At 41.5% G+C, this 19,187-nt stretch overlaps 1 protein-coding gene and 1 long non-coding RNA gene across 3 annotated transcripts in view; one reads left to right on the forward strand and one right to left on the reverse strand.

Moving 5' to 3' along the window:
- Positions 1–19,187, forward strand: part of Cntnap2 (contactin associated protein 2) — a 2,139,844-nt gene that overhangs the window by 1,971,495 nt on the left and 149,162 nt on the right. For both annotated transcript variants that reach the window (XM_031381709.1, XM_031381710.1), the window contains one exon: positions 8,771–8,904. In XM_031381709.1, coding sequence (XP_031237569.1) covers positions 8,771–8,904 — 134 coding nt within the window. The remainder of the gene's footprint in view (positions 1–8,770; positions 8,905–19,187) is intronic.
- The window catches only part of LOC116098833, a 47,437-nt gene that overhangs the window by 27,623 nt on the left and 627 nt on the right, over positions 1–19,187 (reverse strand). The window lies entirely within an intron of this gene.

Consider the following 19,187-nt stretch of genomic DNA (forward strand, 5'->3'; position numbering starts at 1 on the left):
CCAATGTTAACTCACATTTATAGTCAGAATGTTCAAAGAAAGTATTCAGGAGAGAGACAGACAGACAGACCGAGATCACCAATAAGGTCTATGGATGCCAATGTACAGGGGAGGCTGAAGACTAAATAATTTAAAAGCCTTAACTAAATACCCTGGTTTTATCAGACTTCACATATCAAAGGCTTTTTATTTCCCAGAGTCAGCTTCCCTGAATCCTCCTTGTCCTGACAGCTACCACTGTCTCTCAGAGGCTATGTTCCAATCCTCAAATCATTATTTGTCTTTCCAGTTCTTGTAGGCCATGCAGGCAATGAGTTCCATAGAACCTACCCTCACAGTGACCCATAACCTTTGTTCCCACTGCTGTACTCCAAAGCAAACCTCTTCTAACTTAAGCTTTCTGATATTTTTCACATTGACACAACAGAAGGTAAATACACCTGAATGGCACGGCAAAAATGATGAGGTTGTATTTATAGGCCCCTCACCAGAGACTCCAGCTGTCTCACCACTTGTATATCTGAGAAGAATTGATGGAAGCCATGTCCCAAACACCCTGTCAGACTTAGATTTCTTCCTTTTCTCTGCTTTAGTACCTTCTGCCTTTCCTACCTAGGCAAGGTGGCCAGTCTTCCCTTATAAACATAAGGCTGAGTAGGGAACTGTATTGTATCTCTATTAAACATCAATTGGTGAAACACACACTAGAAACATGAGAGATGAATCCCATGACTTTTGTGTCAAGACCCATCAGTCTCTTGGGGAAGACCTATCTAGATTCAATTCTGACTCTCCCTTTTGCTCCTGCCTTAGATGATCTGTGGGTAGCTCATCCTTCTGTATGAGCATGGCCACAGGCAGGCTGGGTGCTGGAGCAGAAGCTGAGAGCTCATCTCCCAGTCCAAAAACAGGAAACAGAGCAAAAACATATTGTGAATGGAAACTCGAAGCACTCTCTCTTTCTGCCCCTCAGTAACAGTAACACACCTCCACCAACAAAACCCACACCTTCCAATCTTTCCCAAACAATTCCATGACCTGGAACCAAGTACTCAAACACGTGGATGACCTCTTATGGGGGCATTCTCATTCAAACCACCACAGAAAGGTTAGTAAACACTCTAGCCAGCATGCCACTTCAATCTATGCCTCACAACACTTATTTGACATTGCTTACTCCATGATGTCACAAACTCATGCTTAATAAGACTCTGTGGCCATATGTGCTCAGCTCTTATGCTCACAACACTCCCTGACCTGATCCCACTTCCTTAATGATTCCTGATCCACTACTATAGAGTAGTGCACACAGTAGGTGCCTTCTGCTTTAAGCCCTGACCAACCCTCACCTCCTTCTGATGACTTCTGGCTTCAAACTCCAATTACACTTATTTTAAGTTTCACTTGTTTGACACTCAATGTATTATCATTTGGTCTCTGTTATAAATATGCCCCGTCTTTCTAGAGAAATGCAAAACTCCCAGCACTACATCTCCTCCCTATAATAGGTTCCCTGTGTTTGCTGATGGTAGTGGTGATGTTCAGGAGATAGTAAATCTGTTAAGCATGTGATTTGCTGCAGCCAATAAAAGAGCAATTCCTTATAATGGCTTTAATTCACTTGGGAGATGAATATGAGATAAGAGAAGGAAGTGTCTCCCTATTTGAATAATATTTTACTTTAATGGATAAATATTAACATTCTTCCTACCATCACTTAGTGGTCCTCTTATGCTGTTGTTTGAAAGGAATAAATGCATCATTTAAATGTTATTACTTGAATGTTGCCATAATTGTTTATAGATAGTCACTACCTATACATTTAAATTTCAGCTCATCGCTTTTTCTCAGAGCAGATAATTTCTGTTAACATTATGTGAAGCACTTACTAGAATTTTAAATCATATTTACAAAGCCCAAAGAATCCATAAAAAAAAGAACAAAGATGAAAATAACTTAATAGAGGTAGCAAACAAATAGACCATTGGTGAACAGTAGGAGAAATGTGCCGAGGTTTTACATTATTATTAGCTCCCCTGATCCCAGCCTACAGAAGAAGTTGCCTTTCTTTCACATGTCTCTGTGTCCCCAGATCTGCACATAGCACATGACCCATGCTGGGGATCTGGGACAGTTGTCAGTATTGGAATTCCATTCCATATTTATAGTCAGACAGACAGCTCACTTTGAAGCTTTAAGAAAGCTACGCTTTGCCTAGACACTATGTATATTTTTATAACAAAATGAATAAATGAACAATTAATAAGTAGATAGCTGCTTATCTAAGCTATCTTATACCTAAACTAGATGTTGTGTCAGCCACAATACATGCTGGGCATGACAGCATGCACCTGTAATCCTAAAGCCAGAGAAAGAGGCAAGAGGATCCCTGGGGCACACTGGCCAGCAAGACCAGCCAAGTAAGTGACCTCCAGACTCAGTGAGAGACTCTGCCTCAAAAATTAAGATGGAAAGCAACTAAGGAAGCCATTTAGTGTCAACGTCTGTCCTTTACATGCTTAGGCATACATGTGCAAATGCATACAGACACAGGCACAGACAGACACACACACACACATAGACACATAGACACACACACACACACACACACACACACACACGCCAGCCAAGACAACTTGATTTTTCTGTGTTAGTTACCAAGAACCTGACTGATCATCTCCTTAAGTGCAAATAGGATTATTTTTTATTCTATAAAATATCATGGAAACACTAATTGGAGAAGACAGCTTGGCCAGAGGGAGCAGAGATAGGTAGAGAGTGGAACTTTCTAGAGAATCCAAGGTAGCTTTGATATGAGAGAGAAAATGTCATGACTTGTAATAAAGCAACAAGCACAGCTCCCAGAGGACAGGACTCCACAACTACATTAGTAATATAAACCTTCATCCTGTGAAAGGCATTGAAAGATTTTAAATGAAGCAATGAAATAATCAATTATGTGTTTTTGGAAAGATCTCTCCGGTTTGTTTGCAAAGAAAATATTGGGAAGAAAGCATAAAGGCCCTTGCCTTTCATAAACATATTTACAAGTACCTCCCAACCAGGCAGTGTCTTAAAGAGTGGGTATAGCCTCAAGAAGCAGAAATTAATATCCTTGCTCTCTCGGAGCTCTTTCACTGAAATATGGGACAAAGAAACGAAATGGAATCTAGAGCATGCCATATGTGAGAATTGTTATGGGAATGGAGTACAAGGCAGAAATGGAAGAGCCTAGACAAGGAAAAGGTGTGGGAAGTTTCCCCTTTTATGGAAAAGTCACGGGAGTAATCCTTAGGCATATGACTCAGGAACAAATGGCTGAAGGAGGGCAGGGTCAGATATGCAGTAACTTGGGAGAGAACATTCTATCAGAACAGCCCTGAGTGTAAAAGTCCTGAGGCCAGAACTTTCTGGCCTTCTAGGGTGGCAGCTAGAAGACAGGCTGGATGTATTCAGGTGAGGAGTGAGCAAGGAAAGAAGTGAGAAGGTCGCTGGGCAGTGGTGGCACACGCCTTTAATCCCAGCACTTGGGAGGCAGAGGCAGGTAGATCTCTGAGTTCGAGGCCAGCCACAGAGTGAGTCCAGGACAGCGAGGGCTACACAGAGAAACCCTGTCTCAAAAAACAAAAGTGAGAAGGCAGAGAAAGGTGAGCATGGAAGTCCGTATAAGACAATTACTATGTCTTATAAGTCCGTATATGAGTCAATTACTATGACCCTAAGTGACATAGTAATTCATCAGTGCATTATGTGCGAGGTTCACCCTGACCTCTGTGTGGAATTAGGAGGAACAAAGAGCAGGCTTGTACAGAAGAAGACTGGGATAAGACTGAAGAATTTAGTGTGGAGGCTGCTGCAACCATCCAGGCAAATGGTGTTTCACAGGTAGAAATGGAATAAATAAGAAAGAGCAGAGACTGAAGGAAGGGCAACCCAGAGACTGCTCCACCTGGGAATCCTTACCATATTCAATCATCAAATCTAGACACTATTGTGGATGCCAGCAAGTGCTGGCTGACAGGAGCCTGATATAGCTGTCTCCTGAGAGGCTCTGACAGTACACGACTAATACGGAGGAGGAGGCTCACAGCCATCCACTGGACTGAGCACAGGGTCCCAAGGAAGGAGCTAGAGAAAGGACCCAAGGAGCTGAAGGGTTTGCAGCCCCTTAGGACTAACAACAATATGAACTAACTAATATCCTCAGAGCTCCCAGGAACTAAACCACCAACCAAAGAATACACATGGTGGGACTAATGGCTCCAGCAGCATATGTATAGTAGAGGATGGCCAAGTTGGTCATCAATGGGAGGAGAGGCCCTTGGCCCTGTGAATGTTCTAGGCCCCAGTGTAGGGGAATGCCAGTGTAGGAAGCGGGAGAGGGTGGGTTGGTGAGCAGGGGGAGGGGAGAGAAAACAGGGGGTTTTTTGCTTTTGTTTTTGTTTTTGTTTTTTCTGAGGGGAAACTGGGAAAGAAGATATATATGACATGTAAATAAAGAAAATATCTAATAAAAATAAATTTAAAAAAAAAATTAGCCGGGCAGTGGTAGCGCACACCTTTAATCCCAGGACTTGGGAGGCAGAGGCAGGTGGATTTCTGAGTTTGAGGCCAGCCTGGTCTACAGAGTGAGTTCCAGGACAGCCAAGGATACCCAGAGAAACCCTGTCTCAGAAAGAAGAAAAAAGAGAAAAAAAAAATTGTAAGATTCAGGGACTGCTTTGAAGACGAAGGCAAGAATTTCTCATAGTACATGAAATATTGAAAATGGAAGAGTTGGGCTGGTGAGATGGCTCAGCAGGTAAGAGCACCATCTGCTCTTCTGAAGGTCATGAGTTCAAATCCCAGCAACCACATGGTGGCTCACAACCACTCATAATGAAATCTGATGCCCTCTTCTGGTGTCTGAAGACAGCTACAGTGTACTCATTTATAATAATAAATAAATCTTAAAAAAAAAAAAAAAGAAAAAAGAAAATGGAAGAGTGTAGGCAGCCGCTCGATCGAATCCAAGATGGCGGCGGCGGCGGCAGTACTGCACATGCGCCCCCTCCCGAGCGGGCTCATGCAAAATAGGTGTCTCCCGAGCGGGCTCATGCAGGTGTCTCCCAAGCGGGTGTATGCTGTGCATGAGCCCCTCCCAAGCATGTGTATGCTAATGAGGCTATTGCCTGGGAACCAATCCTGGAGGACCATGAGAGCTCGGGCTTGGGTATATAAGGAGCTCTCTCTGGGCAGTCAGGACTACTACACAGAAGCAAGAGCAGCAGCAACTACACAGAAGCAAAGAGCAGCAGCGACTACACAGAAGCAAGAGCCTCCGCCGCCACCCATTCCACAGAAGCAAGAAGAGCCACGGCACCTAGGAAGCAAGAAGAAGCCGTAACACCTAGAAGAGCTATAACACTTAGAAGAGCTGTAACACTTAGGAACCTAGGAGAGCTGTAACACCTAGGAACCTAAAAGAGCTGTAACACAAAAGAAAATTCCTGAGTAAACCGTGAGAGAAGAAGTCTCGGTGTTTCGTCTATCATTAATGCCGTCCGGGCAGCAAGGTGCCATTACAGAAGAGCTAGCTAGGGTGATGGCAAGAATAACTGGAAGCCTAAAATGACCATTCACCAAAGTGGATAAGATGATGATAAGATAGAGAGCCAATGCCATGTCCACGGTGCCAAAGAGACGTCCAAGCAGAAATATTGAACTAAAGGTTGAAAAGAGTCAGATCAGGATAGAAGTTTGGCTGGATTACAGAGTTGGAGTCTGATATTCCTGCAGCTGAAACAATGTCTAAGACTGAATGGCTCCAGAAAGGAGGATGATAAAGGACAGAGCCAGTGAAGGACCCAGAAATGACTGAGGAAACCCAAGCAGTGGATGGTGGAAGCCTAGTGTAGATCTCAAGTCCAAGATAAAGGCCCAGATCTGTGCTAAATGCCCTTCCAGAGGTCCTGAGGCCCTGGAGACAGCAGCCTCAGTACAGTCAGAAAATGGGGAAATGCAATGCTATAATAAATGGGGAAGGGACTGGTCACAGAGAATGGTCCATCTCCTCTAATAGAATCCACGTAGCTCCTACAATAAAAAAAATTAGTAAATGTAGACACATTTGGAAGACAAACATTGTAGGTGCTTGGTAAGAATGCCATAGCAAAAAAAAAAAAATTAAGATGTGAGGATAAAAATTCAAAAATAGTGATTTATTGAATTTTGTTCAGAAAACAAAAATAGGAAATGCAATTAATTCTTGATTATACTCACAAACGCTTCTTTCAACTGCAGAAACATGGTGTTACATTCTAAATGGCATGTGTAATGCTGGAATGTCTAAATATGGGAGGATAGAACTTGAAATCATTACACTCATTTATATACATGTGTTAAATGTGTGCATAAGAAATGTCTGCAGTGGAGACTGCCAAGATGCCTAGAGGAGTTAGTTCTCTCTAGATAATGAAGTTTTAGGTAACATTTATAAAGATTTATTTTTAATTATGTGGGGAGGAGTGTGGGCATGTGTAGGTCCAATGCCTGCCGAGTCTAGAAGAGAGCATCAGATTCCTTGAGCTAGAGTAATAGCTACTTATGAGCTAACCAGTGTGAGTGCCAAGAACCAAACTCAGGACCTCTACAAAAATACTATATAATCTTAACAGTCAAATTGCCTCTCTAGTTCCTTATTTCTTTTGTTTGTTTACTTTATAATTTTGGTTACTGAAGTTTTCTCTTATAATTTAAAACTAGAACAACAGTTCTTTCCTCTGAAAGAAAACTGAGAATCAGCAAAGAATCCACTGATGATGTATTAATCAAACTCTTGCTAGGGATTGCTGTATACATCTATAACCTTTAAGATGTCAAATATTATTTATTTTATTTTATTTTATTTTTATTAGATATTTTCTTTATTTACATGTAAATTTCTCCCTTCCCAGTTTCCCCTCCAAAAAACAAAGAAACAAACAAAAACAACAAAAACAAACCCCTGTTGCCTCCCCTTTCCCCATTTTTGCCACCCCACCCTCTCCCACTTATTGGCCCTGGAATTACCCTACACTGGGGCACAGAACCTTCACAGGGCTGAGGTCCTCTCCTATTGATGATCGAATTTGCAATCCTCTACTATACACATGCTTCCAGAACACTCAGAACCCTCTATGTGCAGTTCTTGATTGGTGGTTGAGACCCTGGGAGCTCTGAGGGTACTAGTTAGTTCATATTGTTGTTCGTCCTAAGGGGCTACAAACCCCTCAGCTCCATTGGTCCTTTCTCTAACTCCTTCACTGGGGACCCTGTACTCAGTTCAATAGATGTCTGTGAGCCTGTACATCTGTATTAGTCAGGTACTGTCAGAGCCTCTCAGGAGATAGCTATATTTAGGCTAGCTTGCCCTTCCTTCAGTCTCTGCTCCATAGTTAATCTCTGCAACTCCTTCCGTGGGTATTTGGTTCTCCCTTTTAAGAAGGAATGAAATGTCTACCTTTTGGTCTTCCTTCTTCTTGAGTTCCTTGTGGTTTGTGGGTTGTTCTTCCTGTATTCCAAACTTTTGGGCTAAAAACCACTTATCAGAGAGTATATACCATGTTTGTTCTTTTGTGATTGGGTTACCTCACTTCACTCAGGATGATATTCTCCAGATCCATCCATTTACCTAAGGATTTCATAAATTTATTGTTTTTAATAGCTGAGTAGTGCTCCATTGTGTAAATGTATACTGCAACATGCAATAAGGACACATGCTCCACCATGTTCATAGCAGCCTTATTTATAATAGCCAGAACCTGGAAAGATGTCAAATATTAAGTGTATGAAACCAATTTAAGTGTAAAATGAGAAAATATTTATGTCATTTAAAGATCATAAATCAGAAATAAAAGTGGTACTATGAATAGTGAGAAAGAGAAAAGTGAGAGAAAGAAAGAAAGAAAGAAAGAAAGAAAGAAAGAAAGAAAGAAAGAAAGGAAGGAAGGAAGGAAGGAAGGAAGGAAGAAAGAAAGAAAGAAAGGAAAGAAGGAAGGAAAGAAAGAGAGAGGGAAGGAAGGAAAGAAGGAAGGAAGGAAGGAAGGAAGGAAGGAAGGAAGGAAGGAAGGAAGGAAGGAAGGAAGGAAGGGAGGGAGGGAGGGAGGAAGGAAGGAAGGGAGATGAGAAGACAGCATGAACTATCATTGGTAAGGCCTCGGGGGACCTGGGATATCTGTCTTGTCCTTAAATTGCATTTTATTAATCCTGAACCTTGAATACAATTCATTACTTTGTTTCTTTGGTCTCAGTGGGGCCTCTAAAAATCCCATGCAACTTATCTTTTGCAAATTATGTTTATTTTTAATATTGAAGGCTCATGATCCCTTTATATGCCAAATGTCACAGTCTACTGCTAGAGTGAGGCAATCCCTGCACTCAGGATTTGTGTTTTATTTCTTGTAGCATTTTGTAAGCTTGCAAGAATCTCCACAGTACTATATGGTATTTGTCCTCATTCTTCATTTCCAGACACCATCCCCGCTCACAGCATTTATACCACCCACTGCTTCAACTTGATGATAATGGTCACTGAGGTTTGTCACTGGCAAGTTATGAACATGTATGAGCCTGGCACTAATAACCAAGGCCTCTTGGTAATGGGTTCAAATCCAAGACTGGAATGGTACCTGTGGGCATGGAGAGCACAGGGTCTATGTGAAGCTGGAACTGCAGCAGTGGGTGATATGTCATTGAAATAAACTTCCAGAAAAAAAAAATACACTGGGCCTCTTTTCTTTTGCTCCCAAAGGAAACTTGCAGATCCGGTATAATCTGGGAGGAACCAGAGAGCCATTCAATATTGATGTAGACCACAGGAACATGGCCAATGGACAGCCTCACAGTGTCAACATCACCCGGCATGAGAAGACCATAATTCTCAAGGTATTGATATATGTGCATACAATTTATATCACAAAATTAACATATTATATTTTCTCTACCTAATAATGCTTGACCATTGGTTTGAAGGAAAGGTTTGTTCTGGTTTTGTTTATAAAACGGGATCAAACCTATGATCTTGTACATGCTAAGTCAAATCCTCTGGAGATACATCCCCAGCCATCATTTTACTTTTTAATTTGTGGCAGGATGTCATTAAGTTGCCCTGGCTAAGGGCTGAAAGGATGGCTCAGTGATTAAGAGCACTCATTCCTCTGGCAGAAAACTTAAGCCCAGTTTCCAGCCCCCGCATTGGGTTCAGAATTACCTGTAATTCTAACTCCTTGGGATCTAATGTCCTCTTCTGGCATCTGTGAGATTACTCTCTCTATATAGATAGATAGATAGATGATAGATAGATAGATAGATAGATAGATAGATAGATAGATAGATAGATAGATAGATAGATAGATCTTAAAATAAATAGTTTCCCTGGCTAGCCCTGAGTTTGTGATTTTCCTACCTCGGCCTCCCAAGTAGCTATAGGTCAACCAACACCATGTTTTTTTGTGGACTTGGGACAGGTGGAATAGGCAATTAATATTAATCTTTCCACTCTAAATGCTTAACTAATGAAGTATAAAGATACACATAGCTATCACTTGGTATTCTGAAGAATTTGTTCCAGAACCCCTCATGGATACCTAAATCTAAAGCTGTTCAAGGCCCAGTATAGGAGATGATATAGAACTCACACAGCACCTCTACACATCTACCTGTGCTCACAGTCATCTCTGTATTCCTTACCCACTTCATACAACATAAGTTCTTTGTAAGCAGTTGCTATCTTGTATGAAAGAATAAAACCAGGAAAATGTCGTGTATATGCTCAAGGAAGACACAATGTTATTTTCAAATATTTCTGATCTAGTGTTGGTTGGACTCAAAGTTGCAAACTTACAGATAAAGACAATTAACTCTCATTCCTTCAGGAAAGGCAATGGCAGTTATAGTGAAGAAGTCTTTTAAGGAGAAGAAGAATAAATATTGACTCTATAATCTTCATGACTTCTTGCCTCTTTCCATGGCTCTCCTTAGAGCACCTTTCAAGCTGTTTTTCATATATCCCACCACTTTTCCAGGCTATAGTCTAAGGCAGTGACTCTCAACCTTCCTAATGCTGTGACCCTGTAATACAGTTCCTTGTATTGTGGTGAACCCCCAACCATAAAACTATATTCATTGCTATTTCATAACTTTTGATAATGTTTTTCATAATTTTGATACCATTATGAATCATTATACACACACAGACATTTATACATATATGTGTCTATATATATTTAGACATATTTATGTCTATATAAATATATACATATGTATATATCTTCTGGGCTCACAACCCACAGGTTGAGAACCATTGGTCTAAGGTATCTGAAGTTTGCCATCTTTTCCTGAAAAAGATATTTTGGTCTCTCTAACCTACATTTTTCATATCTCCAGTACAGTTAGATAACAATATTGGGGAGTGGTTCTTCCCCTATGGAAGGATTTCCTTTAAAATCCTAAAAATTCACTCATTCCCTCAAAATCTAAGGCTCTGATCGTAGTTTTTCAGAAGACAAACAGGTGGCTTTATTATTACCCTCAAGTTTTATTGCAGGTTCATTTACTGCTCCCTCCCTTACCACTGACTTTTACCATGAAAACAGCCACCTTGGAGACACCATGAATAAAACATGATATAAGGAGGTCTCCCTGGGAACCAAGCCTGAAGATCAAGAAGGAGAGCTGTCACTGCAGTCTCTAGATGGAGCTCCATACAGATACCTGTCAGGACAAAGAGCAGGAGGAGGTCGCAGTGTCACAAAGCAGAATGGCAGTGGGGTGGTACTTGGCGGGGCCTGTGCAGCTCCCCCCACCCCCTTACTGGATTCTGCCAGCTGCTGGGAAAGTCTGGCTGCAAAGAAAAGGCAGAAACCCTGTCTCCTTTGAGAACTGATGGATGTCAGATTCATAACTTGATGAGGAGGACGCATGCAGCCTTAGCAGTAAATGCTAGAGGGCATTTCAGAAAGCGATCCTCCCTAGGAAAATGACAGCATGCTGATCCAGCCTGTTAGGCCATCTATCAGACGTGGCAAATGCAGTGTTATCTCACAGTCGCTGACAGAATCCTTGGGCCTTACCCAGTACCTGGCACACCTTATGTGTTACAAATAATTGAGTAGATCAAGCCTATCTTTAACAAGGACCCAAGTTTTTTGTTGTTGTTGTTGTTTTGGTTTTGGTTTTGGTTTTGGTTTTTTCAGAAAAGACAGGAGAGGGCTGGTGGGATTGGTTCAAAGTAAGTAAGCAAGCAAGTAAGTAAGGCACTTGCCATCAAGCTTGAGGACCTGAGTTTAATCCCCAATTCCATGGTGGAAGGAAGGAACCTACCCCTGAGGTTGTCCTATGACCTCCACACGCTTACAAGGACGTGCACACACACACACATTCATACACAATAATAATTAATAATAATAATAATAATAATAATAATAATAATAATAATAATGTTGATAAAGAAGCAGAAGTAGAAAAGAGGAGGAAGAAGAATTTTTTAATCATTTTATTCATTTACATTTCAAATAATATCCCCTTTCCCGGATACCCCTCCACAAACCCTCCCATACCAACCCTCTTTTCCCCCTCCCCTTTGCCTCTATGAGGATGTTCTTCCACCTATTCACCCACTCCAGCCTCACCCCTCTAGCATACCCCTACGCTGGGGCATCAAGCCTCCCTCCCCTCCCATTGATGTCAAATAAAGCCATCCTCGGCTACATATGTATCTGGAATCCTGGCTCCCTCTTTGATTGGTGGTTTAGTCCTAGGGAGCTCTGGGTGATCGGTAGTTGATAGTCTTCTTCTTACAGGGTTGCAATCCCCGTCAGCTCCTCAGACCTTCCCCTAGCTCTTTCATTGGGGTCCTCAGGCTTAGTCCATTGATTGGCTGTGAGGATCTGCATCTGTATTGGTAAGGTGCTGGTGGAACCTCTCAGGGAACAGCAAGCTCACATGCTCCACGATGTTTATAGCAGCCTTATTTATAATAGCCAGAAGCTGGAAACAACCTAGATGTTCCTCTACAGAAGAATGGATACAGAAAAGGTGGTACATTTACACAATGGAGTACTACTCAGCTATTAAAACAATGACTTCATGAAATTCACAGGCAAATGGATGGAACTAGAAAATACCATCCTGAAAGAGGTAACACAGACACAAAATAACACGCACATGGTATGTGGTCACTGATAAGTGGATTTTAGCTCAAAAGTTCGGAATACCCATGATACAATTCACAAACCATATGCAGCTTAAGAAAAAGGAAGACCAAAGTGTGGATGCTTCAGTCCTACATAGAATGGAGAACAAAATAATCTCGGGAGTAGAGGGAGTGAGGGACCTAGGAGGGGGAGAGAAGCGGGAGGGGGAAAGAGGGGCAGGAACGGGTATTGAAAGAGACAGGAGGGAAGTTCAGAGGATCAGGAAATTGAATAGAAATATGTAGCAGAAGAGGATGGGGAACTGGGGTTAGCCACTAGAAAATCTCAGACTCAAGGAAGCAAGAGGCTTCCAGGAACCAATGGCGATGACTTTAGCCTAAATACCCAACAAACAGGAGATAGAACCATAGAGACCACCTCCAGCAGATGAGCATGGGCCCCCAGTTGAGGGATGGGGCCACCCACGCATCTCAAAAGTTTTAACTCAGTAATGTTCCTGTCCAAAGGAAAGACAGGGACAAAAATAATGGAACAGAAACTGAAGGAAAGGCCATCCGGAGTCTGCTGCACGTAGGGTTCCATCCCATCTGCAGACACCAAACCCCCACATGATTGCTAATGCCAAGAAGTACTTGCTGACAAGAATTTTTAAAGCCAAGAAATAGATGGTTTTATGCTGTTTTATGGACACTGCATTCATTGGCACCTAATTAATCTTTCTCTTAATTTTTATATTTTTTATTTTTCTTTTTTATCTGAATATAGTTTCTCCTCCCCCTGTTTCTCTCAGTTGCTCTGTACCTCCTCTCCCATCTGGATCTACTCCCTTTCTGTCTCTCACTAGAAAGAAATAAACTTCTAGACAATAACAAAATATAATAAAACAAAATATAATAAGATAAAATAAAAGCCATCATATCAAAGTTGGACAAAACAATCCAATAGGCAAATAAAAGACCCTCTAGAGAATGCACAAGAACCAGAGACCCACTTATTTACACATGCAGAAGTCCCATAAAAATGCTAAATTGAAAGCTGTAGTATCTATGCAGAGGACCTTGTACAGACCTCTGTAGGCCCTGTGCATGCTTCTTCAGTCTCTGTGAGCTCATATGAGCTTTGCTCAGTTATTTTAGAGACCCTTGTTCTCCTGGTATCCTCAGTCCCCTCTGTATCCCCCCACTCTTTACAGCTCCTCTTCAGCAGAGTTCCCTGAGCTCTGAAAGGAGGGATTTGATGGATACATCCCATTTAGAGCTGTGTGTGGTGTTCCAAGTTCTCTCTCCTCTCTCTCTCTCTCTCTCTCTCTCTCTCTCTCTCTCTCTCTCTCTCTCTCTCTCTCTCTCTCTCTCTCTCTCTCTCTCTCTCTTTCTCTCTCTCTCCCCCCCCATGTTGTGGATCTCTGTATTTGTTCCTATCTGCTGCAGGAAGAAGCATCTCTGATGATGGCTAAATAAGGCACTGATCTATTAGTATAGCAGACTACCATTAGGAGTCCTTTTATTGTTATAATTTTTTTAGACCAGTAGCATTTGCTTTTACCCTAGGTCGCTGGGCTATCAAGCCTTGTTCACCCAAGCACTGTCCAGCATGGGGTCCTATGTCATGGAATGGACCTTAAGTCAAATTGAGCATTGATTGGTTACTCCAACAACATTTATGTTGCCATTGCCCTAGCATATTTTTCAGGCAGGAGAGATTGTAGATCAAAGGTTTTGTGTTTGGGTTGGTGTTTACTTTCCACTTTTGGCAGTCTGCAGTATACTTTTCCATACTATAAACACTAGAACAGGAGGGTGAAGGTTTTATTTAGGTAACAACTCAACCTCTCAATATTCAGTGAGTTTTGTAAGAATTGTATTCAGCAATGGGGTCTTAATATCAGTTTGTGGATAGCAACCTATTGTCTTGGCAATAGCCTAGGTTATTTGGGGATTTTCATGGGACCCCTTTAGCCAACAACTCAGTTGGATGAAATCCAGTCCAGCACTAGAAGCTTTATTTGGTGACAACAGATAAACAGTTAGGAATCCTGTCACCCTCATTATTTGGAGACTTCATTAGGAGGCTTCACATACAAATATTTGCTCTAGGTTTCCATACCACCCCTCAAACGCTCTTCAGTTCTAGCTGTCTCTCACCTCATTCCCTCCCACAGTCCCATCTTCCCTTCCTCTTTCCATCAGATCCTCCTATTCTTGCTCCCCGCAAGCTCCAGTCAACCCCTAAAATCTATTTTCCCCTCCCAGGGAGATCTGTGTGCCTCCCCTAATCCCTTTCTCTATGCCTAACCTCTCTGGGTCTATGGATTATAGCTGAGTTTTCATTGATTTAATAGCTAATAGCCAGATAAAAGATAGAAGGTCTTGGACAGATGTATACAGACTCTAAGAGTCAACAGATGCCCAGTAAGACTTTTATACCCAGCAAAACTCCCAATGACCATAGATGGAGAAAACCAGATATTCTATGATAAAATCAAATTTAAGTAATATCTGTCTACAAATATAGCCCTACAGAGGGTGCTAGAAGGCAAACCCCAACATAAAGAGTTCAACTACACCAATGAAAATCACAGAGAATAAATAACCCCAGACTACAAAGTCAAAGGAAGGAAAACACACACACACAGACTCTCTCTCTCTCTCTCTCTCTCTCTCTCTCTCTCTCTCTCTCTCTCTCTCTCTCTTTCTCTCTCTCTCTCCTCAATTCTTTGTGTTTTCCCAAATGTCTTTAAAGGGTTTATTTCCCCTTTAAGGAACTCTATCATATTAATGTAGGTGGTTTTTCTTGTACTTCATCTATGTTTGAATATTCAGAGACTGCTGTGGTAGGATAGCTGGACTCTAGTAAAGAAAAGAAGTGTTGGCTGTTGGATCATATTTTTAGAGTGTCATCTAGGGACCTGGAATTAGGATGATTATAGGTCTATGTGCTGGTTTCTGGATTTGTCTTTCTTTGTGTTTTGTTCCTTGATTTCTGTTTCTTCTATGGATTTTCAGTGTATGTGATAGCTGTACATTGCCTGGTAGGAAATTTCCTTTGGGTAGTTGTGGCCATTGTGGGTAAGCTCCAAGTAAAATGTGTTTCTGAGTATTGGTAGCTAACATCACTTGAAGGACAGAGAAAAGAGGAGTGATGTCAGTTCAAGGCCAGGACTGTCTATGTAGCAATACTGTGTCTCAAAACTCAAAACAGATATTAGAAATGAAAAAATAATGATTGAACAGTTGGAATTGTAGGATATTCAAAACCACATACTAAGAAGTCTTCTATGCTTTAGGCACTCAAGGGCCTTCTTGGCACATAACCTGTAATGATTCAGGCATTCTTTGATCTAGCCAAAGTGTCTCATTTCATCAGCTTTTTCCTTAGTGAATTGCATACATCTCAAAGCTTTATTCCTGACATGAACCAACTAACCACATGATTTGCATAAAATGTGAAAATGCTTTAATACATATATAGATAGCCCAAAAAGCATTGTAAGAGCATTTGAGGTGTGAGAAAATAGATGCCATATCTAAATATATTTTCCTTAGGTCACTGAAATGGGAAACTTAAAAACATATTTATAATTGCTGGATTTCTGGAGTCTGACAGACTCTGATACTTGTATAAATCTGAAACAGAAGGCAGACAAGGGTTCTACAGATCCATAAGGAAGCTGAGCATGCCTGTAAACCTCTCTTCTGTATTGCTGTCCTTGCAGATGAAAGGATGGATTTTAATATGAGAGATAGGGCTTTGAGGGAATGTATGGTGGCATGGGGGTTGTAGGAGAGGACAGAACATTATACCCTGGAATGTCAGATGGTTTTAAGGCTCAAGGTAGCTAGCTGTCCCCCTACCACTGGAGAACCCACATAGCCAATACGATATTGTAATGTTTGATTTTTGACTCCTTGTCAAAACAAACATCTAGGGGTGGAGGCAGGACTGTTGAAATACAATACAAATACAAAGCTGTTCCACTGCATAAATATTATAATACTGAACATCTAACACAGTCAAAGACTTCCATTAAATAGTTCCTAAAATTTTATTTTATAATCTTTAAAATTAAAATAAAACTGCATTTTTATATTCCTTCTTCTAAATCTCTTACCATTTCCCTTTGCCCGCACTCTCTTAATCCTTATATATTGAAAATGTATAAATGTATGCCTACAATTTGCTGAGTCTGTCCAGTGATGGTTACATATGTATATTTTCAGGTCTGAACACTAGGTATGGGAAAGCCAGTTAGGGGGCTCAACAGTGGGGACAACTAATTCTCTCTCTTAGCAGTGCTTAGTAGCTTATAGCTCTTTGTCTCGGGATAAGTCTCCTTTATGTTTCCTCCACTTACGCTACCATGTTGGATGGTATTATCCTTGTTTAGGCCTCTTTTAAGCAGCCATATTATTGTGGCTTCACAGGTGCAGCTTCTATGTTATTTCTAGGAGACACCCATCCTGTGGTTATTAGGATATGGAGAATATAGTCAAGAATTACAGTATTTAGTATCCTTCTCTGGCATCTCAAATGTACTTAGAACATCATTGACCTGTCCTATAGGAAACACGCTCAGTCACTGACACATATAGCTCACAGTCCAGATGAAACAAATTATACATTATACAAAGAGAAAGATTTAAAAAAAAAAAAAAAGCTGTCTGGGAAAGCCCTTCCTGTTGCATAGTTGTCTGTGTTTGTGGTAGAGAGGACCCATGAACTCATGTGGAAAAATTGTTGCTTCTAAGTTATGAGAGCCACAAGAGATTACCATCAAGGCCCCATGATGTATTTCCTTCCTTCTGGAAATTCCAGGATGGAATATTACAGGAAGTTAGGAGAAACAATAGAGGTTAGTCCTCCAAATGTCTTGCTAGGGCATTGAAGGCTGTGTAGATCTTCACGAGGCCTCTTTTTCCTATATGGGATGGATCTTCTTTCTGTGTTTCATACATGGCCATTCTCTGTGCGGATATCCCTCTAGTCCTTGCTATTACCACTCTTCTCAAGTTCACATCTGTCCTGTCCATCAAAAACCCTCGGACACTGAACTGTACCTTACTCATCCCTTTCACAAAAAGCCCTCTGTCAAATACATGTACTGATGTGAGATCAGATCTTTACCCAAAGATTTCTCTGCTCTGACTTACTTAAAATGGATCCCTGCCACCTTCTCCTATAATGGACTCTGCTACCCTCAGAACTAGGGCACACCCATAACCATGATAGTGACCCCTTCTGTGAGGTCAAAGTGGCCAAGCCTCACTCTGTTTAGGGAAGCTCAAAGGGTATCCAGGCACACAGGTGTCTTTTGGACTGGTATCAAATTGATTGAAAATTGATTGAAATTTTGGCCTCCAACATGTCTCTTCACTACCATTAAACACAGCTTGTAGCAGGATTTCTCAGAAAGCAGCATTTCAGGAAGTTTCCCTCCCTAACCTCCTCATGGTAGTTAATGACTTCTGAGAATGTCACTAAAGAAACAACTGACACGATCCTCTACACACACACATCTACACAGATTCATTCACAAATACCCATAAATATAAATATGAAAAACAGATGAAGAGAGGATGTGATATCAGTGTCTCTGTCCTTGCAGGGAAGGCCCATGAGTTGAAAATAAAGATGATTTCTAGGAAGGTTCATGTCTAGAGGAGCCACAGAGAAGGTCCTGGTAAAGCACTTTCTTATGTACCTGTGTACCATATGCTCCCTGAATGCATGACATAATGGACAATGTAAGTAGTTGATCATTTGTAGGCTTGAGGTCTGAGGCTTAAGAGCAGGTGCTGACTTGACAATTTCTTCTAGAGTACTCTCTTCCTGGCATGTGTACAGTGTCTTCCCCGAGTCTATATATAGCATGCCATTCGGCAGGCACCCTTGTATTTACTGCTGTTTTGGCCTAACAGAACTCCTGTTGTGTTAGATAAGGAACACCTCAAGAACTTCACTGAGCCCATGTCACTGCCATGTCCTTGCTCCTGCTCTTTCCTGCATGCCTATCTACCTGAAGGCACATGCCATATATACACTCCCAGACCATGTACACTAACAGACAATTAAAATATAATTATGTATAGTATGTAGAGTTAGGTAAAGTGCTGGAATGATATTTCCTGTTGAGTACCTGCTTTCAGTCATGCTGGAGACAACCCCTGGACATAAAAGAAATTATTATCACTGTAAAGAAGGAAAGTCCTTTCAAAACCCCAGACAGTAGGACTCTGAAGCATCTCCTACCTACCTTAGACACTATGGGCAGCCATAGCTGATAGTTGTCCCTGGCTTAGGGCACAACAGCAGAGCTTCATCCTGCACCAGTCTGGAGCCTAGAGTCTTTTCATGTGGTACAGGCTGGGTGTGATCATTCTCTGGGCTTATTCTCTGGTGAATTGTGTTGTCTCCCTGAGTACTTGTTTGGCAAGTTCTTTAGCGTGCTCATGTGCACACAAACACACACACACACACACACACACACACACACACACACACACACACCCTGCTGATACTTACTGCAACTGTTTCTACTGCTTTAGCACAGGTCCTGTTAAAGGTCACTTCAAGGACCACATTATGCTTCATATACTTCCTCATTCCTATCTCCAGTATAGCACACTGAGGTTAAACCAGGACTTCATCACAGGGATCTGTATATATTTCTCCCAACATACAGCCCAACATACCTGAAGTTCCTTCCAAATCCCATCCCATCACTGAGTTCCCTCACACCAATACCACAGCCTTTAACCGTGGCAATGGGCTATTATATGAGATAACAGAGGCCTGGCCACACCTCCCTCCAGCTTCTTCCCATGTGCCTAGATGTAACATGATGAACAACCACGCTTTCCCTCTTAAAGCCTGAACATGAATTAATTATCCTGTCTCATGTAACTGTGTGTATATTTGTAGCAAGATATGTGGCAACATTCCATGTCCTCCTCATGCATTTTCACACATATGGATGTGGACCTGCAGACATGAGCACATACACGAGCACACATACAA

The sequence above is a fragment of the Mastomys coucha genome, unplaced genomic scaffold (genome assembly GCF_008632895.1).
Source record: "Mastomys coucha isolate ucsf_1 unplaced genomic scaffold, UCSF_Mcou_1 pScaffold20, whole genome shotgun sequence".
NCBI lineage: Eukaryota > Metazoa > Chordata > Mammalia > Rodentia > Muridae > Mastomys > Mastomys coucha.